Source organism: Gallinula chloropus (genome assembly GCF_964237585.1).
Source record: "Gallinula chloropus genome assembly, chromosome: 17".
Classification (NCBI taxonomy): Eukaryota; Metazoa; Chordata; class Aves; order Gruiformes; family Rallidae; genus Gallinula; species Gallinula chloropus.
Window position 1 is genome coordinate 10,675,753 of NC_140102.1, and position 27,004 is coordinate 10,702,756.

At 51.2% G+C, this 27,004-nt stretch overlaps 1 protein-coding gene across 1 annotated transcript; it reads left to right on the forward strand.

The window, feature by feature from the left end:
• Positions 1 to 1,070: 1,070 nt before the first annotated feature.
• On the forward strand, positions 1,071 to 19,614 carry LRRC75B (leucine rich repeat containing 75B; the record flags this gene model as incomplete). The annotated part of the gene is made up of 4 exons (XM_084272152.1): positions 1,071 to 1,328; positions 6,023 to 6,151; positions 9,127 to 9,239; positions 19,092 to 19,614. 4 exons carry the CDS (start codon positions 1,071 to 1,073, stop codon positions 19,612 to 19,614), a joined length of 1,023 nt encoding a protein of 340 aa, XP_084128278.1.
• Positions 19,615 to 27,004: the final 7,390 nt, after the last annotated feature.

The following is a 27,004-nucleotide window of genomic DNA, read 5'->3' on the forward strand; positions in this document are numbered from 1 at the left end:
GTAGGTGGTGATAAGGTCTCCCCTCAGCCTTCTCTTCTCCAAGCTACACAACCTCAGATCCCTCAGCCGCTCCTCGGAAGGTTTGCTCTCCAGCCCCTTCACCAGCCTGGTTGCCGTTCTCTGGACACAGTCCAGGACCTCAATGTCCTTCTTATGGTAAGGGGCCTAAAACTAAACCCAGCACTCGAGGTGCCCCCTCACCAATGCCAAATACAGAGGCACGATCACTTCCCTGGACCTACTGGCCACAAGTAAGCCCACAGTTCCAGCTCCAGAAAGTGCAAGGTCAGGCTGAGCCACTGGTTATACTGGGAGCATGACTTAACTGCTTGCAAAATCTCAGTTGTTGGAGATGGGATCCAGGCTGTTTTTAACCACCCTGTTGGATAGCTGTGATTCTGTCTGAGCAAAAGCATGTGCTGAACTTGCTGTGCACTGCTGGAGGAGGGAGGAACGCAGACGAGGAAGACACTGCTACCCACAGCAGGTAAGGACCGGGGCCAGCACCGTACTATCAGTTGCAGACGACTGGTGATGGGCAAAATTCCTGCCACTTTCTAGATTCTTAAAAACACCTCCTCTGGGTCCACCAGCAGACTGACAGAAAACACAGCCCACAGAAGCGGTGCCAGGCAGATGGCGTGTTTTGAACCACTATCAACCTCGACAACCTTTTGCAGCGTTCGAAGAGTTTGCCCAGGAGCGAAGAGAAGCAGCTCCTCCAGACGCCTGCACGGAGCGGTGCCGGCAGCATCCGCTTCGCTCTTTGTCTTCTCCACCGAGCATCTCCCGGCAGAACAGACCCGGGAGGAGGCGGCGCCTCCGGGGAGAAGGGGCGGCAGGGGCTCCCCAGCCGCCGGGGAGGCGGGTGCTGGGGCAGGGATCGAGCAGATAAAATACCCCTGGGGTGTAGCTCCACCGGGAGTGCCGGCAAGCACGGGGAGCCGGGGCGTGGCCAGCCGGGCGTGGCGGCCCGGACCCCCCGCCTCCCCCGACACCTCCCCCGGCCCAGCGCCCGGTACCCGCCCGCCCGGTCCGGAGCGCGGCAGCATCGCGGCCGGAGCGCGGCCATGGGCTCCCGGCTGAGCCGGCAGAGTAGCCTGGAGGAGGAAAGCCCCGAGGACGCCTGCACAGGCAGGCTGGAGGGCGGCCGGGGCGACTTCCACCTCTCCTCCCTGCTTCTCCACCCGCAGAAGCTGCCCGGGGTGCTGCGGAAAGCCTCGCCGGCGCCCTACGTGCGGCGGGTGGGGTGGCTGCGGGAGATCCAGGCCACCATCCGGGAGCACAAGCGGGAGCACGCCGTGCACATCCTCAGGCTGCTCAGGAAGGTAAATGCTGCGGCGAGCCGGTCCCCGGGACCGCCGCCTCCGGGGCGGTGCGGGCAGGATCGGAGCGCGGCCAGGGCAGGCAACAAAGGGCTGTGCGCGGCGCGGGCGGTGTCCCCCCCCAGACCGGCGGTGCGGGGCCGGGAGCCGCGGTTTACAAGCCTCCATCCTCGACGGTGTGGGTTCGCAGCCGCCCTTGGCGGCGCGGGGCGGGCCAGGCTCTTTGTGCCGCTTTTCGCGTGTCCCGGTGGTGCGGGAGCCGCCGCGCCTCGCTCGGTGCCCGCCGCGGCAGGCGACACACGCCCCGGCTCCCTGCCACCGCCCGGCTCCTGCCCGACTCACAGGGGGAGAGGGGCTGGGAGGATGCTGCATGCAGGAAAAGGGGTGCCCATCAGCCGTCCCCATCCCTGCCTCTTCGCGCCAGCCCCTTGGGGTTCTCAGGATCGATTCCCCTCAGGGAAAAGCCACTGCCCTGCCACCACATCCCACTACATCCCTCCCTTTCCCCCAACCAGACTGGCCCAGATCTGTCTTTGGGAGAAGCCAGGATGGTCTTGCAAAGGACCTCTGGGACAGTCTGGGCTGAGGGGAGAGGTAAAGGGGTCAGTGTATCAGTGGGAGCCTGCTTCTGTCTGCCGCCATTCAGGAACGGAAAAGCCAGTCTGCAGACAGCGTGGTGCCAAAGTGATGCTGAGGCCAGAGCGCTGCTGCTAGAACAGAGCCATGTCCTCCATCACTCAGTGCTACCATCACTTTCCAGGCAAATTTGGCTCCCCCAAACTGCAGGAAACTCTGCAGTCAGTAGCAGAGGAGACATATCCTCCCTCTTATCTGCACATAAACACCATAAGTTCTTAGCTTAGCATGTTCCTTCATTAAATAATGACCTACTTCATCTGAGGAACATACTGAGTTTCTTGGCAAGTAACCTTTGGGTGTGAATACATTAGAGCAAGGACTGGCTTGCTGGGATGCTTGTGCAGCCATACTACGGGGTGCAGGGGGCTGTGTTAACAGCCCCGTGTGTGCCCTGAATGTCCCAGGGTTTACAGCACATCCAACGGTGGTGGTCAGTGCCCTGGGCTGCCAGCAAGCTGCACACTTATGAGTGAGAAGTTACAGGATCAAAAATCACACCTCTGCTTTTTCTGTCCACTGCCCTAGTGTCTACATGAGGTTCATTGGCAGCACCACAGACTTCTTGCCAGCCATGTAGACAACATTAACCCTGAGCAGAAAGCCAGTTTGTGTGCACCAGTATAGCAGACAAGGGTTGAGTAAGATTTCAAAGTCACGTTTGGAAAGGCACCATTACAAGAAGCTTGTGAGCAGGAGAGGCAACCACTCACTTCATGAACATGGTGATGTAACACGAACAGACTTTTGTAGGGTATGCCAGAGGCCAGAACTGCAGAATATCATTTTCTATTGTGCTCAGCACCTCTTCTTGAGACTGAAGCACTGAAATTCCCCACGGACCTTGGAGGTTTCCAGAAGGTCCATCTGTGGACAGCCACTGTTTGAATGCTAAGTCATGGGGCCATCTGGAATGGAGGGTCATGTCTAAGCCCTCCTTTCAATGTGCCTGCCAGCTCCTTTCAGGATCAGCTAAGCACCCGGCTTCCCCACATCTGCACTGAGAATTATCATGTCCTGAACACTCACATTTTGTCCACTGCCTTGCCAATTCCTCTTTTTATTCCTGGTCCCCATGTCTGCCTGTGTCAAAACAGCACCCCTCTGTTCATGCACTCACAAGACAGCAGTGGGACATGGATCCTGTAACCACAACACTGCCTTCCTTCAAGTCAGGGGAACCAATCCAGCACCAGCCCAAAGCTTCTGGGTCACTGTGTGCTCAGAGATTTCAGAGATGTAGGACTATACCACACCCTTCAACAACAAAACACAACTCCCAGCCAGTCTGGGGTCATGTAATCAGAACCAGTGCTCCTCACATGTCTGAACATCAGCTTCAAAGAGGACTGTGATCAGCCTTTTTTCCTCATTTACACATTTCCTTCACTCACCCAAACTCAGCCCTTATCTCAGTTCCCAGGACGACCTTTACACAGCCTGGCTTACCTTGGCAGTAACACGCTCTCAGGAGTCACGGATTAATGTGTCCCAGGTGAGGGCCTGTTTGTTACCTGTAAAAAGAGAGATACCTCGTTCACTCTAGTGGACAGTGAGGGTACTTAACACCGTATCTCATCGCTGTGCCTTGGACCAAGGTGCAAACATCCCAGAGAAGACAGAGCAGTGGTGGGACCGGAATTGCAGCCTCCCCAAACAAGTAGACAATCTCAAGCAGACTGGAGGATGTGGCAGGCTGATGCGTGCCTCCTGCTGCAAGGCAGCCTGCTGCTACCAGCAGACCCAGACCTTGTCCAGCCCTGTAGATGTATCCCACAGGATGTAATTGTATCTGCAAGTGTTTTTTTGACCTGTGGTCTGCACACCACAAAGGGCTGTGTACTGCTCCCAGGATGCTGGGAGGCTGTAATAAAATCAAGCCAGCCAGACAGCCAGCAGCAGATCCACCAAGAGATGCAAGATCCCAGCATCTCAGAAGACTGCACAGAGAACGACTGCAAACCACAGGTGTACACTTGCTTTGTATAGGAAGAGTTGGACAGCTCCATTGCATGTCATCCTAACAGTCTCAGAAATACACACCTGCAAGAGACAGACCAGCTTTCTTGCTGGTCTGAGTGGGCACCACTCAGGGGAGACATTAGACTTGCACCAGCAGGATGTCTGGCACAATCTGAACTTTCCTGTGCCGAGGCAATGGCCAAGTGTCCTTTTTATGGTAGTGGTGCAATCCAACTGAGCTGGTGAGACTTAAACTATCCCATAATCTGCAGCCACCCTGCGGGTGGTACAGAATTTTCCAAGAAATGAGAGAAAGGGAGACAGACACGTAAGATGAACCAGAACATGCCCCATGGCTAAGAATTTATGGACCATCAACGTGAAGCGAATATTTACAGCTACACTATTTATAAATCCTGCCTGCAAGGGTTTTATAATGGGAATGCAGATTCATCTTAATGGTATAGCTCCAGTTGGGGGAGTTTAATTACCGCTCTGACTTACACTGCTGCATGCCCAGCCATGCCATCCTCTCAGCATCTTTCTTAATAGACACAGATTACACTTGGCGTAGGAGGCTCCATTTCCCCGAAGCCTTACGGTTAAGGAGACATTGGCATGCCGCCTTGGTACGCTCCTGGCCCACATCCAGGTGTGGCTGTCTGTCCTTCAGGACTGATGCACTGCTTCAGTTCCTTGGTTGCTTATGGGTGTCATCTCTGTAGGCACAGTGATGAGGCTGTAAAGCATGGGATTTATCCTCTCTTTCTCCACCAGCTCTGTGGCCAGGGTCTCTGGTATTGTGCTCTCTGCTCTATATATCCAGAGCAGGAGACAGTGGGTACAGCACTGGCTTTGATTGTTGCTCAGGATTAAGATCCCACACCTCTGTCAACTATGGCTCTATCCCTGCTGGTGATGTATGTGTGCACACCCAGCTTTTTTTTTGAGCTCTCAGAGCATCTTTCACTGGGTGGTGCCCAAAGCACACATTCAGTGGAGCAGCGTGAACATATGGGGCACCCATTTGCTTATTCATTTCTTCTGGCAGCAGCATGCAGAACGGGCAGAGGACTTGTTTCCTTCCTCAGCTGAGCCCTCCTTGTCAACTGCATCAAACCCAGCACTACCCCTATTACTGTTAAGGAGCCCTTTTGTTCTACAGGTCTATTCCCAGGGTGGTTTCTCTGCTCTGAGGGTATTTTCATGTGACTACGTGATCTCTTTTTCCCAATGCTATTTTTTTTCCTTCACAGCTCTGCAGTACCTCCTGGTTGTAATAACTGTGTCACAGATTAGATCTTAGCTTTCCTCCTAGCAAGAAACAGTTTGGTTCTTTTCAGTATTACCCATCTGACCCCTGCGGAGGCTTTTTTGTTCCCAAGGATGCTGAGGTTTTCCAGCATATCCGAAGGTGCCCTGTATCTGGTCCATACAGGTTAAGTTGTATGGACCATGAATGTTTCCCTAGCTCACACTGTGGAATTTGGGAAGAGGACTTCCTGTTACTGTTGTGGAGAGGTACCTATAAATTTAGAGCTGTACCCAAAAGACAACACTGCCAGTGCTTACTGAGAAGCTCAAAGCACAGCTAAACTTAGGCTGACGGGCAGGACTTCAGTGAGCCAGACACTACCAGGGTTACATCGGTATCTACGTACCTGAGGAAGGTTTAATTCTTCCAGAAAAGTTGAGATTGAAGCAGCAGGTTTGTAACCAGCCTTCCTGCTCAGCCCCTTCAGCAGATTCACACTTAGAAGCTGACAAAACTGTAAGTCTTTCTGGATCTAATTCTCTTTGGGCTCCAGCCAGCCTGGAAATGATATCACTCTCACCTTCCTGTGGTAGGTGGGAAGGAGGCAGGCGGTCCCTAGACTGACTAGCTCGACTTAACACTGCATCTCACTCAGCACTCTGGCTGTCCACGTTCCCCTTCACAGCAATGCCAGGTCAGACACAGCTCTTCACCCTTGTTGGGCAGCTTCCTGTATTGAGCAACCAGCTGACACCTTGCAGAAGTTACTCTCTGGTTTCAAAGCAATTCATGGCTGTAGGTCTAAGGGGCCCTGTGTATCTGACTGACTGTGTTTTTCTTCTAGGACCTGGGACTGGAAGGAACGTTCCTCAATGAAGTGCTCTACAAAAATGCGACTTTCCTCAACTTGGTGGATCCCATCTCCCATGACTTGCTGATGAGCCTTGCCAGGGATCTGCAGTGTCCTAAAAAGGTGAACCCTTCCCTCAGCTCAGTGGACATTTTGAGTCATAGCACTGATGCAGAGAGATCCCTAACGGTGTTGGGTAGTGCTCTGCCCTCCTCCATGTGCCTTCAGAGTGGTAGCACACAGAATGCTGTGCATGCTTCTGTAGAAACTAAAGCTACCTCAGACCATTAATGCAGCTGGGGGAGGGGGGGGGGGGGAGGCGGGGAGAGGGGGGTTTACACACACAGAAATAAGGAATTTACTTTTTGCACCAGTAATAAACTTGGTGACAGGGTACTGGCCAGGTTATAGGGTGGATGGGGTGTCATGCTGACTAGCATGCCCCAGAGGTTCAAAGCAGCTTATGGGAGTGCAGAGGGGAACAGATCTCTACTCTCTGTCCAGGCTGATGCCTCTGCAGGGGAGGGACTCTCTCTCTTGCCAGGCCCTTTGCTGTATGTAACTACCATAACTCAGCATTACACCTTCCAGATCTTCAAGTAAAAAATGGTGCTGTAGGAACGTACTGCAACTCAGGGTTCATGAAGCAATTGTGTTGTGTGCACAGCATCCCTGCACTGCTCTGGCACTTTCCTTCAGACGATAAGGAGAGCAGAGACAAAGAAAGGCAAGGCCAAACGTGGACACACATAACAGATACCACAGTCCCACTGCGACACCAGCATCTACCTCTACTGCCCTTTGCCACCACTAACACTTGGATTTGCAATACATCCATTTGCTCATCAGGCTCAGCAAGCACTGTGTTTGCTTTATAAGGAGAGCAATAGAGCAAATTTCTTTATCCAAAGGGAAATATTAAGTACACACAGCTCAGAGCAAACAGCAGCACCCCAGGGAATACACTGAATGTCTGATGTAGATTAGTGGCATTTCTAACCTTGTTCTGCCATCTCCTGAGGCACTCTGATAACAATTAACCAGACTGGGCTCAACAGCCCAACTGCATTTAGCCAAAGTTTAATCATCGTCACCGGGCTGCGACACAGCCTGAAAAACCTTCAGGGGTCATTTTTGGGGGGGGTTTCTGGGTGTTTGAAGAGGGGGAGGTTGGAGCAGTACCATCTCTTAACCATATCTCACTTGACCTCATTCCCAGCTCCATACCAGACCATCTCCAGCCTCATGCTGTGCAGCATCCTTCAGAGGAGGCAGCATGAGGGGACTTTACCCTGCCCCAGTGCCAGGTGCCTACCAGATAACGCACTACAACCTCTTTATACCTACATATACTCCCCCCTCCCCATTGCCATGTCTTGCAGATGCACATACTTAACTGCACTGCCACATGTAGCACTGCAGAGATCAGAGTTTCCCCACTGCTAAGGAAGATGCTGAGCACCTGAGCTGCTCCTCAGAGCCACAAGCAGTTTAATTAAGTGGTTGGAGAGACTCGGCACCCCTCCCAGCACAAACATCAGCATGCTACATCCCCTCTCCAACCCTGGCTGCGTATCTGGGGGGTGTTAAATGCATTACAGCCAAGCAGGCTGAGCACAACTCCCAGTCTGTCGGTGGAAATTAAATCAGCGAGTACATGGGAAGGAACAGGAGGGTAATTCTCAGTTGTGAGCCAACAAACACTTACAGAGCATCATGCCAGCTTCTCTGCCCAAGCCAGGTGTGTGTGTGCACCCACTTGGGAAGGTTTGCTGCTGCAGGGGACAGCAGGGTGCTGGTTGCAGCCTTGCTGGCACAGCAATAGTCTAGAGCACGGCACTTAACCCAAAGGCAAGAGTCAGTCTGTGTGGGGCTCCTAGGGGAGCTGGGACAAGGATCAGTGGGTGCTCAGCTGAGCACTGAGGTGGGATCCCCCTCCGCTTGGCACAGCAGATCAGCCACATGCTGCTAGCACATCCCTGGAGAGTTCAGCTGATTCAGTGGCTGCTTCAGAGCAGCACAGTGCAGCTGTTGGCCCACAGTGCAGCATTTTAACTGCTTGCAATAAAGAATAGATTAGCATATTCCCTGACAGCTTTACTATGTGTTTACCTATCAAATCCCTAAATGCACATGCTGCACCACAGCTGGAGGGCTGAGGAGTGGGACTGCAGGTGTCTGTCAGCATTTGCAAAATATGCTAGGAGCTGGAGATGCCAGCCTTCAGCAGCTGCCATTTACCCTTCTGCTTCACCAGAGGAGAGAAGTGCTGTTCAAAGTCACGGCAATAGAGAACACCCTAACTAAACCCAGGAACATAGTAACAATATCTCAGTGCCATCTTCTCCTGATGAGTTACTGCAGGGGATGGCACGAACTGCTGGTGCTGGGAAGCTCCCACACTCAAACCTCCAGAAGCAGAATGCACTGCAGGGAAGTAAGATGGAGTACGGGGACCTTGCTGGTACCTGTCCTGGCATCTCCCAGCTGGAGCACAGGAGGGAGCAGAGTCAGGGTGCTGCTGCAGGAGCAGGGATGTCCCAGGGCACATCTCTCCCAGCAAGAAGCACCTGGGGGACAGGGCAAGGGTGCTGACTGCTGCCCAGCTGGGGAGGGGTGCTGTTGAGCGTACGGCAGAGAAGCAGGGCCACCCATGCTGCCCCCACACTGGACTTTTCTGAGAGCAGAGATCTTTTGAAGGACAGGGCATACGGGGTCCCTGCACAGAGCCCTCCTCATATTGTCAGCCACCCCTGCCTCCCTGGACTTGCCTGGTCTAGAGGAAGACTCTCCACAACCACTCTAGCAAATAACCTCCTCTTCTGAGCTCCACTTGTTCCTTGGTGGGGCATGAAATTGTATCCCTGCTCTGGGAAGGAACATGCTGGCGGGGCAGCAGTCCTTCCTGGCAGCACAGAGCTACAGCAGTGGCACAGAGGCATCTCAGGTCTTTTCACCATTCCTCTTTCACCTTCTTGTCCTCTTCATCTCCTCTCCACTACACATTCCCATGCCCCACTACCACCTCTGATCCTCCCTCATCTTCCCCCTTGCTTCTTGTTCTGCATGCAGAGGCTGAGCTGTCCCTTTGCTTTCAGGAATACGACCCCTGGAAATCCTCGGACAGGATCTGCAGGCAGCTGATTTACCACCTCACCCCCCACTCCAAATGGCACCGTCACGGCATGCCCCGGAGGAAGTCCCAAGTGTGGTAAGCAGCCTGCGGGGTACAGCGTGGGTAAGCACAGGGCAGGGTTTGCTGGGAGAAGGAGCTGCAGCCAAGCACTGCACCAGTCTGCTACTATTGCCCCTTTCAGAGGATGGCAGGGCTGAAAGCCTGTATGGCAGCCTCTGCTCAACCTCTTGGAATACCCCAGCCAAGGGGTGCAGGGTCAGTGCCGCCCCCACTCTCCCCTGTCTGCTGTTTACTCCTTTTTAGGTAGTTTATGTAGTACAGTTCCTCAGCCTCTCCCAAGTGTGGTGACATCAATCCCACCGACTGCGCAGCACAGACAACCCCCCGGCAGGCACTGCAGGGTGTTTGGCCCTAAGAACATGGGCAAGGCAGGCAGCCTTACACATGCACACACCCACAGAGTTACAGAGTCCTTCAGGTTGGAAAAGGCCTTTAAGATCATGCAGTCCAACCATTAATCTAGCACAACCAAGTACAAGCTATGTCCCTTCGCACCACATCTAGAAGTCCTAAATACCCCCAGGGAGGATGACTCCACCCCTTCCCTGAGCAGCCTGTTCCAATAATAACCCTTTCAGTGAAGAAATTTTTCCTGATATCCAATCTAAACCTCTCATGGCACAATTTGAGGCTTTCCTCTTGTCCTATCCCTTATTGCTTGGGGATTACACTGACCCCCTTTTGACGAGTTGTAGAGACAGATAAGGTCTCCCCTCAACCTCCTTTTCTCCACGTACCAAGCTGAGCTGACTCCCAGCTCTGCATCCAAGTTTGTCCTTGTTTTATCCCAGTGAAATTTCCCTGTCTGTGGGGAAACTCTCCCGTTGCAAGGCACTACCACAGGCTGATCACCCCATTCAGTAGGAACCACTTTGGGGTGGCTACCTGGTCTCTGTCAGGACCAGGCAAGAGACCCAAGATGATGCAGAAGGAACCCAGCTCAAGGCACATTGGCCACAGACAAGCTTCCTGCATGGCAGCTGCTTTCCACTACTGCAAACATATTCAGACACCCACACGTGTTCTCTCTCTGACACTTGTTAGCTTTTCCAACCAGATAAAGAGCAATCCCTACTTCTTTTAAGTCTCCCCCTTCTCCATTTTCTTCAAGCAAAGCCTGTTTCTGTGACACAGATCATCAGTGTGGAAGAGACAGAGAAATGACTAAGAAAAAGAGGAGTTCATCTCAGCCTCGTTAGCTTAACAGGAATAAATGCAGGATTGGGTAAGGGAAAATGCAAATGCTCTCAGAATGGCCTTGGGCTTTTCTGAGGCTTTCAGAATCCTCGATGCATGTGCCAGCAACTTAAAAAAATCCCCCATGGGAATTGGCATTTCCATCCTACCTTTCACTCTGACTCAGAGGCACATCCCTAATGCATCTTAAGGAATAAAATCCCTAATACCATGATTCCCAGGCCATCTGTCTCTCATACCTGAGCCTCACTTTGCCACCAACTCTAAGCATTCTGTGGGTTCCAACACACCCATTCCCAGCACCCCAGGACAGGGCTGTTTGCACCAGTTTGCAGGTGGGAACCACACACAGGACAAGACTGAGGGACCAGAGGTGAGTCCTGTTCCAGACCCACTCAGATGACCTTTTCTCCATGGAAAATGCAGAGCTCTAGAGATGAACTCATGCCCTTAGCTTGTACCCTTCCTGCCATCAAGGCCCTGTAGAAAGCATCGGTGTAGCAGCAATGCTTGGTAGATATTTCTAAAATCCAGTAGGGGTTTGGGATAGCAGGGAGGAACCAGCACGCAGAGATCACACTCAGGAACAGGAGTCTTCTCTCACTGTTGCCATTTCCTGGGCTTTGGCTTCTGGTTTTCAGAGAGCTGATGCAGGACTCCCTTGTTCTCTTCCTAAATGTGATTTCTGCTTTCTGGCAGGATGTTAGATGGGTCCAGGAGATAATTAACAAGCCCAGGCATACAGGGAGCTTAGAGCATCTGCCAGGTTTTAATTACATTTGGGCTGTTACAGACATGTGGGATGGGAAACAGAAAGGATCTGCAGTACTAGAGCCTCATCACACATCAGGTGTCCCCACCACCAAAGAGCAAGCCAGCAGGTCAGAAACAAACTAACTGTAGTCACACACCCATCTACTCTCAGTGGGACCCAAAACATCCAGGAAGTGCAAACCTGAGGCACCCATGAGCTGAAGCAAAAGGATAAGATGCATTTCTTGGAGCACTCCTGCTTTGATACACTGACCAGAGCCTGTACAGAGATGTGGAGGGAGAAAGCTCATTGCAGGACAGTGGACTCATTGCGACAGCAGCTGAGGCGAGTAGGAGAGATCCAACCCGAGCTGTGTCTAGTTTCTCTGCTCGATTAAACTGTCAGAGGCGATGCTGGCAGACAGTCCACCCCCTGCATCCATGCCTGTGGGTCCTTGGCAGCAGCTGTCCTCCTCATACAGTGAAGGGTTAGCTGTGACCCAGCTGTGCAGTCATCCAAAGAGACCGTTTCAGCTGCTCAGGTGAGACTCGGGCAAGTTTGCCCCACTGAAGGCAAGAGGTTCAGTTCTCCTTTCCTGAAAAATCCTATCTGAGGTCTGCAGCTTCCAGCCAACAGCCTGCACCCCACTTGCAGCTGACCCTGCTTGGGTTGGCTGCCTAACCAGGGGGGGTGAGCTCTTGGGGGGATTTACTCTGGACGATTTAAAGTTTAAAAACCACAACCTTAAAAAGCTGGAGGATAAGATTTTCTCAGCAGGGACCAGCCACACAGTTTTCAGTCCCTTTTATCCTAATGGGAATTCAGTTTTAGTGCCATTTTAGCTGTGCAGATCACCCACACGTACCGAGCAGAACGCAGGCTGGAGTGTTTTCTAGCTTTATCATTCAATGGATGTTTACAGTGTAAAGAGTAATGGAGTAAGAAGTACTTCTCTGCACAAAGGCTTTTTAGGCTATCAGCCACCACTTTGTGCAGTTTTGACAGGAACAGAGTTTTTGGATATTATTAACTCTTGTTTTGGGAAGCCCTGAGGCCTCCTGCAATGCTGAGTTAAGGAGAACTTCATGTGCTACTGCAAGTGCCACCATCTGCTGCCAGAGCAGGGCTGGACCCAGGGCAGGCATTGCTTTGAGGGCAAGACACACTGGGCTGCAATTCAGAGTGGAAAAGGAGATGGGCATCAGGTGATACACCCTTTGTCTGGGGAGCTAGATCCCAGCCTAGTATTGCAATGAAGGAGCCACAGACTACAACCAAGCTGTCTCAGCAAAGCCATGTCAGGGAACCTTATGTATCTTCCCCTTGAAGCATCACCAGAGCTAGCTGCTTCAGCATAACTACCTCCTCTCTTGAGTGGAAAGGATGAAGCCTGAATCCACAAAACATGCACAATAATCACAGAATGATCTTTACAACCAGACTGTTCCACTGACACACACACCCCCCACAAACCCCCCATATTTGTCACTCAGTGACTGGTTCTGGGAGAGCAAAGGAGTTGTGTGCATGGAGGTAACTCCCGAACTCAGTGCACCTGGGCTTTCCTTTTCACAAGTCCCACCAGGGTTTTACTTTGCACATCTGAGTGAATGTCATCTTGGCTATTGGTAAGCCAGTGGAGAGCGCAGCCTCCCTTCAGGCTTATTGCTCCACTCCTCAGTTATTGATGTGCGCTGCTCAGACACTGCGGCATTAGATGTGCTTTTAAAATGCAATGGAAGCACTTGTGTCTAGAAGACTGCAAGGAAAGAGCTCTAAAGGGCTTTTGATCATCTTTGTTTTTTCCTTGAAAACATCACTCAGGGCTGCAGATGACGGCTCTGGCAGATTAGATCCTGGCCTTCACATGGCATGAGGTGAATATTAACTACAACTTCATGTCACCCTTATGCAACAGGGTAAATAGGCACCATCATTCCTGCTTGAGAGAGAGGAAGCCAGCTAGAGAATACCAGTTAACTAAAGCCACATGGTAACAGTCATACGGGAGCACAGGAACTGCCACACACAAGGTTTTCAAGAAGCTGCTGCTCACAGGGACATCAGCTGGACAGACACAAGTGGGTGAATAACTTGTGGAGAGAGGCAGGAACTGTCCCTTCCCCTCATTTTTGCAGTGCAGAGACACTCAAACACTACCAGTGACCAGGGTTCCCAGCTGCATCAAGAGGCAGATGCATCTGCAGAGGCAGTAGGTGGTAGAAGGGGTCATCCAGCAGCTTGACACTGCTCTGTCACAGATCAGAACAATTCCAAGTCTAGCAGGAAGAAGCAGGACACTTTGACAGAGAGATAGACAATGAGTGGAATAATAGAGGCTGGGTGGCAGGTAGTAGTTAAAAGCAATCAGCAGAGACCTTTTGCTTTCATGTCTTACCCTGAGTTGAAGGTCTGACAAGGACCCTTACAGTGAGGACATAGCAGCATTCCCTGCTTTCCTAAATAACAAGGGGAAGCAACCAGAGGTCTCAGACTGATCAAGTGGCAGCAGGAGGAAGGTCAAGGGTTCACAGCTCTCTTGAACACACTTTCAAAGACAGAGTGAAGTTGACAGCAGGGCCAGGAAGGACAGGATGCTCAGCTGCACCAACACCTGGAGATAACCACATCCCACCCCAGTTGCAGAGGCAGTGTGATAGGAGAAAGGCCACCTTTGCTCTTCCTTCTCTCCACAGTGGATCAAGAGAGCTTAGGTGTAAGGATGGAGATGTGACCAGGGCACTTCTCATGGAAGTGGCCTGTGTGTACATTGCCTCCACCTCTGCAGATGTCAGCGCTTTTGAGGGTTCCCTTTCCTTATTCATGTCTCACTAGAGGCAGCTGCAGCCAGCCCTGCACAGCAGCACCCTGGGAAGCAAAGCAAGCAGATTATGCTAAGCAGGTGATTTAAAAGCTCAGAGTCCATCCCCTAAATCACTGCTCAAAGCAAAGAAGCCATCCAGACATGCCTGTCACTAGGCTCTGTGCAAGGAAGAGCGAGCAACCAAGAGATACCAGACTCATGGCTAATTAGCCACTCCTGGCAGCGCTTGCTAATGAATGAGGGGATGCACAGTGATGGGAGTCTCTGGCATCAGGAAAATTTTACATCTGGAGGCAAATTGAATTTAAAAATAAGAGGGGGAGGAAGCTGGTAATTCCCTGGAGAGATGGGAAAGGATGTCTCTCCATAGCATAAAGACAAGAAAATGAGGCTAAGGAGTCCAGGAACCTGAACATTCTTGGGCTGAACAAACTGCTGCAAACCCCACAAAGCTAATGAGGTCAAGCACTGCTGTGGCTGCTGCCAAGTCTCACCAAAGCAAAAAATCAGGATCCACTACACCCCCTTCCTGCAGCCACCAAAGGATTTAGCTGATGACCAAGAAGTTGAAGAGATTCAGTTCTAATTAAAAAAAAAAGTGCTGAGCCCTCAGCATCATGGACTCAAAGAAGCACCTGGAAGAGGGCCTAAGGGTTATGCCCCTTGGGACAGGTCCTGAAGACAAACAACTAACAACTCATTTCATTTCTTCTAATTATTTCATCTCAAGACAGCTCTGAACTTGCTTATGTTAGCTGAGTTCCCAGGAGGCAGAAACAGTGACAGCCTTGGCAGGGGGGGAAGATGGTTTTTACTCCAGAAAAAAAGCCAGGGGAGGCACAAGATGGTTTCATCCCTTCCCTAGTCCACATTTCTGACTGAGAGCAAGCTTTCTTAAGCCACTTGCAGGTCCCTCAGAGCCCTGTGTCTGTGTGATGGGGACCGATCTCATGTGGCCAGGCTCACGTGGCCCGCTGGCTAACTCTCTGAAGAGCAGAGCTGGCACCTAGAGAAGGTTAATTGGCAGCAAGGGTAGAAGGAACACTGCCTCTGTGTCAGTGGGAGAACAGCCAGACCCCAAGGAGGGAGTTGGGAACGACGCAAGGAGAATCTTGTTTCACATGAGAGTAACAAGGAGATGCACTTGGAAGAGCTCTCATCCCTCAGCAGGGCTGGACAAGGGCTGCAAGCAGGACACCTTATAAAGCAGGAGGGTGGGCAGGCACTGTTCCTCACTGGGTGCTGCATCTATCTGCAGACAGGGTGCAGATCACCCTTGCTTCTTGCTCCAAGTTTCACAGAATTCCTCACTTGCAGCCATTCCTCCAGCACCTGGTGGAGCAGGGGTGGGGATGGGGGGGGTTGTTTCTTCTCTAAGCTCGCTGCAGATAATACAGAGTCTGCTCCTCTGCATCCAGGGTCCAGGTCCTTGTTAGATGCAAATCCCCACATTATAAATCTGTGCACAGCACCAGCTGCAGTAGCAGTAGGTTAATCCAGCCCCCAGTGCTTTGCAGTCTTCTGCCCACAAGTCCCATGGGCACCAAGAGCCACGTCGCTAAGTAGCTGTTTTGTCTCACACAAAGAAAAAAAAAAAAAGCTTTTGCAGCTGAAGCAATCTTTAAGCCTATTTTACTTGCAGAAATCAGAGGATAATAGATGACCCATTTCCCTGGAAATAAACCTGGCATTTTCTCAGCTGCTGTGCAAGCGTCTGAGAGCTTGGGGTCCTGCATAACATGCCCCCTCTGTACCCCCCACGAGAAGCAGAGTCTAGCAGGGCTCAGTAAAAACACCAAGTGCCAGATAACTCAGAGTAAAGCATCTACCAACATCTCTGTCCCTCTGCTGAGAGCAGATTTATTTACCTCTAAAGCAATAGAGGAGTAGTGAGTGTGTCGCTATCCTGCACCCTGCTCCGGCTACCTCTTGCAGCTGCACAGGAGCAGCGAGGAGGAGAGCTGCCAGGGTTCAAAGCATGCATAGAGCATCAGGGCTCCTGCTTCAGCACTTACCAGAGAGCTGAGGGCCTGGCTGCAGCATTAGGGGCTGAGCCCACAAGGATGAGGCTTCTGCAGGCACGTCCCTGCACAGGCATTTTTATAGGCAGAACAACTTAAACACGGGAGGAGCCCCCAGTGCTGAGACAGGAGGCCCAGAGTCACCCTGGCAGGTACAGCAATGAGGGCAAAAGGAAGCAGCAGAAACACAGGAAAGGAAAGAAAAACAAGCCAGCAAAGCAGGGAGGGAGGGAGGGAGAGCTCTGGCACAGGACAAGGAGGCAGGAAGGTTTAAGCACATTCAGCCAGGAGCAGTCCAGTCTGGAAAATCAATTACAGGAAGATGATTTGTCTGCTTGATTAAAGTCTCCCCGGGGTATTGGCTTGTTGCAGGGGAGAGCAGCAGAAGGTACCTGCTCTGGTCAAAGCACAATCCATGACTTGACTGCTACGCAGGGTCTGCAGCAACAGGAGGGGAGGCTTCACAGGGACAAGCACGTTGCTTTTGTCCTTCTGGCTTCTCCCCTCTTTTATCACTCTTGGTGCTTAGAGCCAAGTAGCACAAAAAGGCACCCCAAGAGCCATTCAAACTTCCTCCCAAGGAAGAAAGCTGCTGCTGCTGCAGATAACGGCACCTGAGTGCTGAGGCCCCGCACAGGGACCGGAGCCAGCTCAGACGTGCCCTCCAGTGGTCCCCACCCAGCCTGGTTCCCATCCCAAACCAGGAGCTCTAAGGCTTGCTCCTTGTAGCAGAAGGAGCCTAGGAAGGTCAGAGAAGCCTTTACACAAACTCAGGTAAGGCTTGTGGCTTGGGGTGTCCCCCACCCAAGAGGGTGCCCCTATGGTTATGTCTCCTTTCTGCCACCCCCCAGGCCATGCCATGGCTTGGCAGCAGTAGGGAAGAGAGTTGCCAGGAGCCACAGGCTGCATTCGCACAAAACAGGCAGTAAAGCAATTCCAGGCTTGCTTCTATCTTGTTTATCCTGTACCCCCTCACACCCCCAAGTCTTAATCTAAGCTGATACAGACCAGAACAGGCTTCTGTCTCATCTCTAGTATCAGTCCCTACATTGTTTTTCCAGGAGAGTTTGAAGAAATACAACTCCCTGGCAGCCTGGGTAGATTCCAGGCATCCTTTGGATTACCAAGAAAAGGGAGGCTAGCCCAGTGCTATCCAGAGCACAGCCTGCATGGGTCACAACTCATACTGCTCTCAGCAGCCAAGGAAATTGCACTGCTGCTACAAGCAACATGACTGTTTAGCTCTTCCCAGTCCTGTCTCTGAGGCCCTGATACTGGGGGGATATCAAGTACCACATTTGAGTGAAGGACCTTTGGAGAACTCACTTGTGTGCTTTCAGACCAATTATAACTCACCAATACATTGGTCTCTGCTGTTTGACAGCACAGACCAGCACTGCTCCCCTTGCCCTTCCCAGAGGGGTAATCTGGGTCATGCAAAGTGTAAACATGTAGTAAGCAATACATGAGACTCTTCTAAACGTTTAGGTCTGAGTAATTCCATACTGTTATTACCTCTGTACCATGAGAGCTCATTAGCTGAAACACACACCTGGGGGTACAGCTGCAGCCTCACACACTGGATTCCTACAGGAGGCACAAGGACACACAGAAGGAACCTCAAAAAAGTGCTGCTACACCTGGAGCAGGGATTTGTGAGCTTGGGAATCAGCAGGGCACAAGGTCTGTCCAACTCACACCCCTAAGGAAACAGCTACAGGTTTGCCAGTGCTGAATGTGTCTGTGAAGGAGCTGTTGCTTGTATTGACACACATTTATTCACGTGTGTATAGGACATTATTAAGGACAAATGTTTCCAGGATGCCATGAACTACATGTCTAAAGCTAAGCTCTAGAGGCAGAAGAATCTGGCAACACTAAGGCTTGGGGAACATTCTCACCTACCATGGGAGCTCCTGTGGTGGTGCAGCTTCTTCCAAGGAAAATGCATGTCCCCACTGCTCTCAGGGACTGGCTTGTGCCACAGGTGTGCAGGACACTACAGAGAGCCAGATAGGAAGAGTGGGGAACCTTTAGATTGGTGGTTAATTCTTAACCTACACTGCTCCTCTCAAGCTCAACAAGGCACTTAGAGACCCACCAAGCACATGATTAACATCCTTAAAGCTAGATGTATCTGAAAGGACTGGAAGACACTATCATTATACAAAAGGATTAGCTTCTCACCTGTTACACCAACACACATTTCTACTTGATCTTGCAACATATCCCCTGCAGCCCCTACAGCCCCTCAGCTCCCCCTTCTCACAGCATTCTCACAAGCCCACAGTCCATCGTAAAACTCCATGTCCCACTCACTTTATATCCCTCCACACAGCTTACCACCTTCCTCCTCCTCGCTCCACTTGCCAAGCAGACAGCAAAAGAAGCCCATCTCTCCAAATTTCTTTCAGTATCCTTATGCCCTCCCCACCTCCTCACAGCTGCAGCAGATCCCAGATGATCTGCTGACCACAGAGACCCCAATAGGCAGCCACTGGTGCTGCTTATTGACTGATTGCTGCTTGGGAAGGCTTTTAAAGGGACATACAGTAAATTCACTCCTGGAGTATAGTTTGCATATAGTTTTCCTGTTAAAATATCCATTTCTCAGCCTTTTCCCATTGCTGTCCTCTGCAGTAGCCCTGCAGTTCCATCTGTTTGCAGCAGACCTTGGCATTCACCTAGAGAGGTGGCACACAAACAGCCCCCATGCATACAAACCAGCACACTTGGAAAGTTTGCTTGCCTTGGTTATTTTTGCTTTCTGTGCACACACACTCAAGACAAACCCTTTGAAGTGTGCTAGTGGAAGACACTTCAGCATCCTGTGTTCAGCCAGTCCTAGCAAAGTTTATATATAAGTGCTGAGAATATACAAGTAAGCCCCAGGACAGTCTACCCAGAGGTTTTGTGTGAGACCCTTGTGCTTGTCCCAGATAAGGTCCATTAACCCTCTGTTTAACGTTCTAGCCCATGGTCACAGTGAGCTCCCCTCTATCCCAAGTGATCTCTCACTTGGGTGAGAGCGGTCCCCTTAATGATCTCTCTCTACCCCTTTCCATCCTTAGTCTGAAGACCAGCCTGCAGAAGAAGGTGAGCCAGGACTCCATGGATCTGTCGGGGATCCCCCTGACCATGCGGGATGTCCACCGCATGGCCTACTACCTGCAGAACAACGGGGACCACCTCACCTCTGTGGACCTGAGCTTCACCGAGCTGAATGACGACATGGTGCGCCTGCTGCTGCCCTTCCTCTGGGCGCTACCCAAGCTCACTCACCTGTCTCTCAATGGCAACCGCCTGACGCGGGCAACCATGAAGGAGCTGACTGACACCATGAAGGACATGAACAAGTTCCCTTGCCTGGCCTGGGTTGACCTTGGCAACAACGTGGATGTCTCCTCCATGCCACAGCCGCTGCTCGTGGGCTTGCGCAAGCGCCTCAGCCAGCAGACCACACTGCCTACCATCTATGAGGCGCTCGACTGTGACTCGGAGATCTCCAGCGGGCACGAGGGCAGCCAGCCAGAGGACGAGGCTGCAGGAAGCACCCCGCCACGTGCTTTCTCTCAGCAGGGCTGTGAGAGGTGACTGGACAACAGGCCAGCACTGGCACACCGAAGCGGCCCCAAGGAGAAGCCTTGAGTACATACATCAAGCAGAGGGCCAGCGTTACCGGCTTCCTTTGGCTCTTTTCTCTCACCTTCCCTGACATCTCCCCCCCCAACTTGTTGTGAGACAGAAGCCTGTCGTCCCCCCACAACGTGCTCCACTCCCTCCCCTCACTGCCAAACCCATCACCCACGTTCCAGAGAGGAACCAGTGACTTACAGTGAACCTGGTCCCCAGGCAGGGTCTCACTGGAAGACGGGAAAAGACCTGTCGGAGTCAAGAATATCCTCCAGCAGCCATTGGGTTGCGGGAAAGGGATGGGGGGAACCTAAAACAGAAACAGGCTTGTAGTTAACTTCCTTTCTTCCTTTTCCTATGCACCTTGGAAACCTTGGGACCTGCAGCCTTGAGTGTGAAAGGAGGTACCCCAAGAGCCTAGCTGCTGTGGAGCTTAGTTGAAGGGCTCGGAGCTGGAGCCCGGCAGTGTGTCTCCCTCTTGTGTCTGGCTCCTTTTGTTTTGTTTTTTCCTATTGTGTGTTTTGTATTAACGTCTGAACAAAGGGACTTGGTCAGAGACCATTGGATTGCATAGGCTGGGGCGGACACATGGCTTGGAACTGCAGCATCAGGATATTTGCTCTGTGACCGGGGTGAGAGGGAGGGGAAGGAGGTATGTGTTGGTGGGAGCATGGGGGATGGGATGAGTTGGGATGGGATGGGAGGAGGGGGGAGGAGAGGGAGTGGAAGAGTCTTGTGGATTTGCAGGATCGGTTTCAAAAACCGTGCTTTTGTATGAAAAATACAAGTTCCAAGTGAAATTGAGGAAAACCAGACAGCCAAGCGCACAACTGTGGCACTGGAGGAGCAAGCAGTGAATATGCCAGAGATGGGCACCTCCCAAACTAAAGCGCAGACCTTTGGCTCCTCATGGCACATTGCATACCTCGTAATACAGACCTGATGTGAGCAGCTGCATCGCCATCTCCAGTGCTGTCCAAAACCTAAACCACTGATGCAATATTTCTAGTGTTTTCAACGTGCTCATGCTCTATGTAAACATAATAAAAAGTTCTCTTGGACATGAGCATGAAGCACTACAAAGTGTGAGTATCTGGGCTGTGTACAAAGCGAGCCAGGGGGACAGAGAGGGTGAGGGTACGGAGCAGCGGTCCTCACGCGGTGCCACGCAGCCTGGGAGAGGATTAGCAGGACCGTTCACATCAGTGGGAGTGGTTCACTCCTCGAAGGAAAGAGAAACGTGGATGTTCATTGGTGTTGCAAGGTGCTGATACAAACCCTCATCAGACTGTAGCCGGTAAGTCAGATCCTCTCAATTACCTGTCCCCACAGGAATTCAGAGAGCAGATATGTTTTTGGAAGAATTAAAGAAATCAGGGATATTAAAAAGCCCCTTATAAATCCTGGCCCCTCCTAAATTAATGATGGCAACTTTGCCTTCCTCTGCTGATTGCCTCTGGGAGCCTCAACACATACAAGCATCTCTCATATACTAAGCCAGAGGGATCTATTTGCAATAGATACACCTTTCATGCTCTGCTGATTTTTACAAGATATTCCAAGAAACAAGTCAGTGATATTTATGAAGTGATTTATTCCCTTTGGACCAAGAATGTCAGGGCACTGGAAGGTATTGGTGTCTCTGGCCAACTGTCAAAAGCCCCAGATAAAACCCAGTCCCCAGAGGAAGAAAGCTGGGGTTAGAGCCGCTGTGCTGAGTGTTACAACCTGACGCTGCAAATGCTGAACCCAGTCCTGTTCACACTCCAGTCACCAGAGCAGGACCTCTTAACCTTCATGCTAGTAACGTGCAAACAGAAATGTTGCAGTCTCTGTCCTGGTGAGCAAAAAGAGCAGACAATCCAAAAGGATAAAGCACATACAGCTATGGCCAGGTGCTAGCTGCCCCATTCCAGTGGAAGTTGGAGAGAAGACACCCTGAAATAGCCAGAATATGATATTTGGCTGAGAGGATGGGGTGCAGAGCATGTAAACAGACTCCAGCACAACCCAAGGTGGGGAGGGAGTGCGTGCTTCCCTGGGCCCTGATGACCCAAACCCACTTTTTAGCCCTTCTTATGGATGGAGCCATTTCTATGGGTAAAGAAAAGTCTGCAGGGAGCAGGAGGCTGCTTTACAAAAGGCAAAACAGCTGCTCAAGAGGTTCCCACTGCTGGGGAAAAGGCCATGCTGCTTCCAGAGGTCACCACCTGACTTCTCAAAGCTTGTTTTTCCCTTATCAGTGTGGTATCTGTTTCCTCCCCCGCTGTGGAAGAGATGTGGGGTGGTTGGGTTTTTTATTTTTCTTTCTTTTCCTTCTAAAATACCTTTCAGCAAAAAAGGGAAAAAGGCATTTCAAATGTCAGCAAGTTCTACTTAAACTTACAGTCTAAGCAGAGCAGTGCTCCGTGCCAAGAAGGAAAGTCGGGCATGAAGCATTTAAATGGAGGCTTGGAGCTGCCTGGTGGCAGATCTGGACAGAGGGAGTAGGGGTGCTGAGTAGGGGTGCTGAGCATTCAGTCTTTGGCTCTGCATCAAGGCATCTTTGAGCTTTTCCTTAATGGCAGCACCCCTCCTCTAAACAAGGCGAGACCCCCAGCGTGTGGCCCACCGCTGACACCGCCCTTCCCTGCGGGGTCCCTGGCCCAGCCCCAGGGAGGATCTGGGCAGCCCGGGTTTGGTGTGAGCCACGCTGATCAGCAGGGTGGAGATGAGACATTTGGCCCCTCGCAAGGGAACTCTGCTCATCACTGGTGATTCCTGGCTGCCAGTTGGCAGCCCCGGGAGCGGGAGATCAAGCACGGCTTGAATCAGCCTGGTTCAGCTGAGCAGCTGTGGGATCCGTGTTTATTCCTTCATATGCACTTGGCTGCTTTGCCATAGAAACCTCCCCATGGAGAACTGGCTGTGAACGAATACATGCAAATGCAATTATGAGGTCCTGGCCCTGGAAGCTGCCACTGCTTCTGGGATGAACTCCCATGGGCTGCATCTTAGCTGTGGAGAAACTATCACAGCACAACCAGCTGGGCCCCGCCGGCTCCTGACTGCGCTGAGAAGTGAGGGACTCTGCGGGGGCACAGCGGCACGCATCCGGCTCCAGACCCCTCAAGTGGCCCAGTGCTCCCCTAGAAATGAGATGTGTGCTCAAGGAGCAGGCCTGGCAGCCCCAAATCCAAGGGAAGCTGTTTTCATGAAAGCCAGAGAGGACTGCACAAGCCCAACGAGCCTTTCCTTGCACCGAATCAGGAACCTCAGGGCTCTCAAAGGGGATTAAAGGGATGGGCTGCTAAATCACGTCTCCTCACTGATACCCAAAAGGACCGTGTTTGTAATGCTCCCACATCAGGGACTGCCTGCCCTGCAGTGAGCCTCTGTCTCCTGCTAGATAACACAGCAGGAGAGATGGATCCCTGCCAGAGGGAATACTCTCCTCAGTACCATTCTTGCTGGCGCAGGGCTGTAACCTCAGCTACTCAAAGCAGCACACACACTTCAGAATGGAGACTCCCACACCAGGCTACTGCCACCATTTGCAGTTTTCCACCCTCCCTCCCTGTGCCAGATGCAGATGGCCAGCCTGCAGTTGGACCTCTATCATGTAGCAGGGAGGAAGCTGGAGCTGCACAGGGCAGTATCACAGCCCATTCCTCACCCCAACCTCCCACCAGGTGACTCACCTGACGACAGATCTTGAGACACCTTTTGAAAATAGTCTTCTGGAAGGAGAAGTCATCAGGTGCAAAGCCATGCCACACCTCACCACCTTCTTATTCTTCCCACTCTTTACAAAATACCCTCTTCCTCCACCTGCAGCACCTCCACTGAAAATGCTGGTGAGCAGAGTCAGCTGGGGTCTGTCTGGGGTCAGGCTGGCAGCAGAACCAGCCCACAAAGCCCAGTCACAGGTGCTCAAACGTGGGGAAGCTGAACAGCACCATAAGCAACGAAGTCATTAGTACCAGATAGCAGAGGGAGGAAGGAATAGGCCAGGTCTTTTCAGTTACTTAAATAGAGATGCACTTGCTCCCTCCCTGAGCACTACCTTCCTCATTCCATCTTTTATTTTACCTGAATCTTTGACCACAAAGCCCAAGGTCACCATCTTAGCATGCTTCGGGTAGCAACATGCTTACCATGGGGGCCACTACAAGCCTCCCTCATTCCTGTGACTGTCTATCTGGCAATCGTTTTGTTGAGGTTAAGGATGAAAAAAGCAGCTGGAAGCACAGGATCATGTGATCTATTTTTATTTCACATGCTTTAGAACCTGTCAAGGCCCTTCTCTTCTGCACTGCCAAGGTTCTTTTTTCAATTTACAACTCGTTCCTCATCACAAGAGCTTGGAAGATATAAAAAGAGTTTGCACTGCTTGGGGCAGGCTGACAGGCTCCTTAGTGGACAGGTACTGGCAAAAAAGCCAAAACATAAATGGTTTCATCCTAAGAAAGCAAACAAAAAAGAATGAAATATCTGCTTTTAGAGATCACTCTGTCCACCACCAGATTACATGTGCTTCCCAGCTCAGAGGAGGTGATGGTGTGTCTCAACAGGAACCCTTATCACAACACTATCTTGACAGCACAGCAGGTATGACAGCCTTCAAGAGCAGCTGGCAGAAAGCCCAGCCCCCCCCAGCTCTGAGCCTTTGGGGACCATTATCAATGGACAAGAGAATCCGTTTTGCAGTTTACTGGCATTAAACAAGGGCTCTTGAAATAGATGCAATAGCTGGTTTCAGGCTGCCAAGAGGTAGTTCACAAAACAAAATAGACCGGAACACTCTCAGCTGAGGCCAGCGCTCCAGGAAGCCACGACCACATCTTGAGCTGCTTTGAGACACTAAGTACTCGATTATGAATCTCTTCTGTTCCTCTGTGACTCGACAGCATTCTGGTTCAGTGATGCTGATTCAAACCCAGAAGCCCCACAAAACAACAGCCATGCAGTAACTCTTCCCCAGGAGAAGAGTGAAGAGGAAAGTCAGCTTTCCTTCCACACATTCTCTCTTTTCCCCAAAGCCCTGCACTGTGCTGCACACAAACTGGCCTTGAAAGCAAATAAACCCCAAACCCACTTTCTGTCTGCAGCATCAGGTTTATTCAGCTCCCATGCAGACATGTCACAAGGGCAGAGGATAGGTGCTCTGCTGCTTACTGATCAGTCAGCTCCTCTACTTTTTGGAGGATTATCCCTCCCAGTCCATTTTTCAGGCTATATCTGCCTGTGTATATACATATATCTCCAGATACTGTGATATCTATGTATCTATCTGGATACTGTGATAGGATGCATTCAGGAAGCTATCGAACAACTACACAGGCCTTAATGAACGTGTGTAACTGCCCTGAAACACATAGGGTCTCATCAAGTACAAGTATGGCACAGAAAACTGGGAAAAGGCACTTTCCCAGACTAGCAGCAGCAGCTGCTTTTGGGTCTCCATGTCAGACTTCTGAGTGGGGCTTTGTTCTTGATCCCCTGAAATCTTTTGGTTTGCAGAGCTGACAGTTTGGTGTGTGCACCTTTGTCTGAACTCTGCTGCAACTGAATAACTGGATAAATCAGAACCAAACTGCTCGTTTTACCAACAGCTTTTCAGGAACTGCAGCTGGGAGAGTGTGAAATGGAAAGGAGCAGCTTCGTCATGCAACCAGATACTCAGGGGGAACAGCCCAGGGAGTCTCCAGCTGTAAGGTCTCCTTGCTTGAGTCTCAGCCCTGGACTGGCCCATCCTGCATGGGTACAGGTATTTTAGAGAGGACCACCCTGTGCAAGCTGCCCCCAGGTCCCTGTCTCCCCACTGCAAGCAGCACGAGGACAACAGGGGTGATCGGTCCTTTGTCACCTGCTGACCAGAAAGCCCAGGAGCAGAGAAGGCAGCAGCATCCCCTGTCAGTTTTTGTGCTGCTGATGCCTGTGCTGTTCTGCCCCTTCGCTGTACCATCACCTCACTGCCCTGCTGCTCAATCAGCACTACTGATGACTTTTCAGACACGGGCCATTTTCAGAAGACCACAATGGAGGACAGAAGAACCCTCTTTAAGGCAGGAGGAAGGAAAGCAATGCTTGCCTCCTGCTGTCCCTCTGTAAGCAGGAATTAAGCCAAGCCAGAAAAACACAATGCCTATCCACTAACCTCAGGTGTCACAGAGGAGAGAAGATGGGCAAGACACTTTGCCCTCATGGGACAGGTGCTCTGGAGCTGGGTGGTCACTTGTCTCCTACAAGCAGGGACAGCAGGATGCATCCACCAGATCATGTTTTTGAGGTGTTTCCAGTTTGAACAGCACAGGGTGCTTGTGCCCTGGCTGTGAGGCAGCTGTGAGGAGAGGCTGTGGTGACAGTAATTAATAAGTAATTAATAATAATTAATTTTCTCTCCCTGCCCTGATGAGGGGGGGAGCAAGAGGGTGGGTGCCCTATGCCTGTCTGGGGAGACCTGACACTGTATAAACCACCTGGAGCCATTGCTGGGGTTGGGGTTCAGCAACAGCCAAGATGTAAAGCAGGACTGGGGACCAGGGTGCTAAAGCAAAGCTAAAGCTGCTACTGGAATTCTCCCCAGCATAACCCTTAGACTGGATGATCAGTGTGTCATATAGCATTAGTTTCAGCCTAAGGACAGGATCATGTTCCAGAGAGTTAAAACACACACTAAAAGGAAGGCTCAAATGGGGCTGCAGAGGTATAGTAAGGGCTGCTACTTGGACCCTCCCAACAGTCTCTAGCCAGAGGCTTTACCATGTCCCATGGCATAAATCTCAGCCTAGGTTTAGGATTAGACTTCATACATTCAGAGTCAACTTCTGACATGAAAAACCTCTAATGAGTTCCCTAGAGCTTCACCCACCGTTTCCATGTCAAATTTGGCTCATTAATTGGAAAAAAAGGTTGTAGTGAAAAGACAAAACAAAGACAGCACATCCTAATAAATACCCAGAGAAAGGCAGAAGCCACATTTTCTCTACTTGCATTCACTCCTCCTTTCCCCAAACCACAGCACTGCCTCTTGCTGTGTCCAAGCTGTCCTCAAAAAGCCAGCGCGGACAGGACTGCAGGCAAAATGATGCAATTCTGTCTGGTTCTAAAGAAGTCTCTGATATGCACTTTTATATAGTGTTCTTCAAAGAGGAACAATATTGGGTGACAAGTGAGCTTTGGAAACTGAAAAAAAAAAAAAAAGGCTTGCTGTGGAAATGTTCTGGAGACACATGAGATTTACTCAGTTGCGAAGCAACAAACAGCAACACCTTTCTTCTTATAGAAGAGCAAAAATCTCCACACTACAGTTCTCTCTCTCAGCTAGATATTGTTAGGGGAAATAAACAACCAAAACTAATAACAAAAA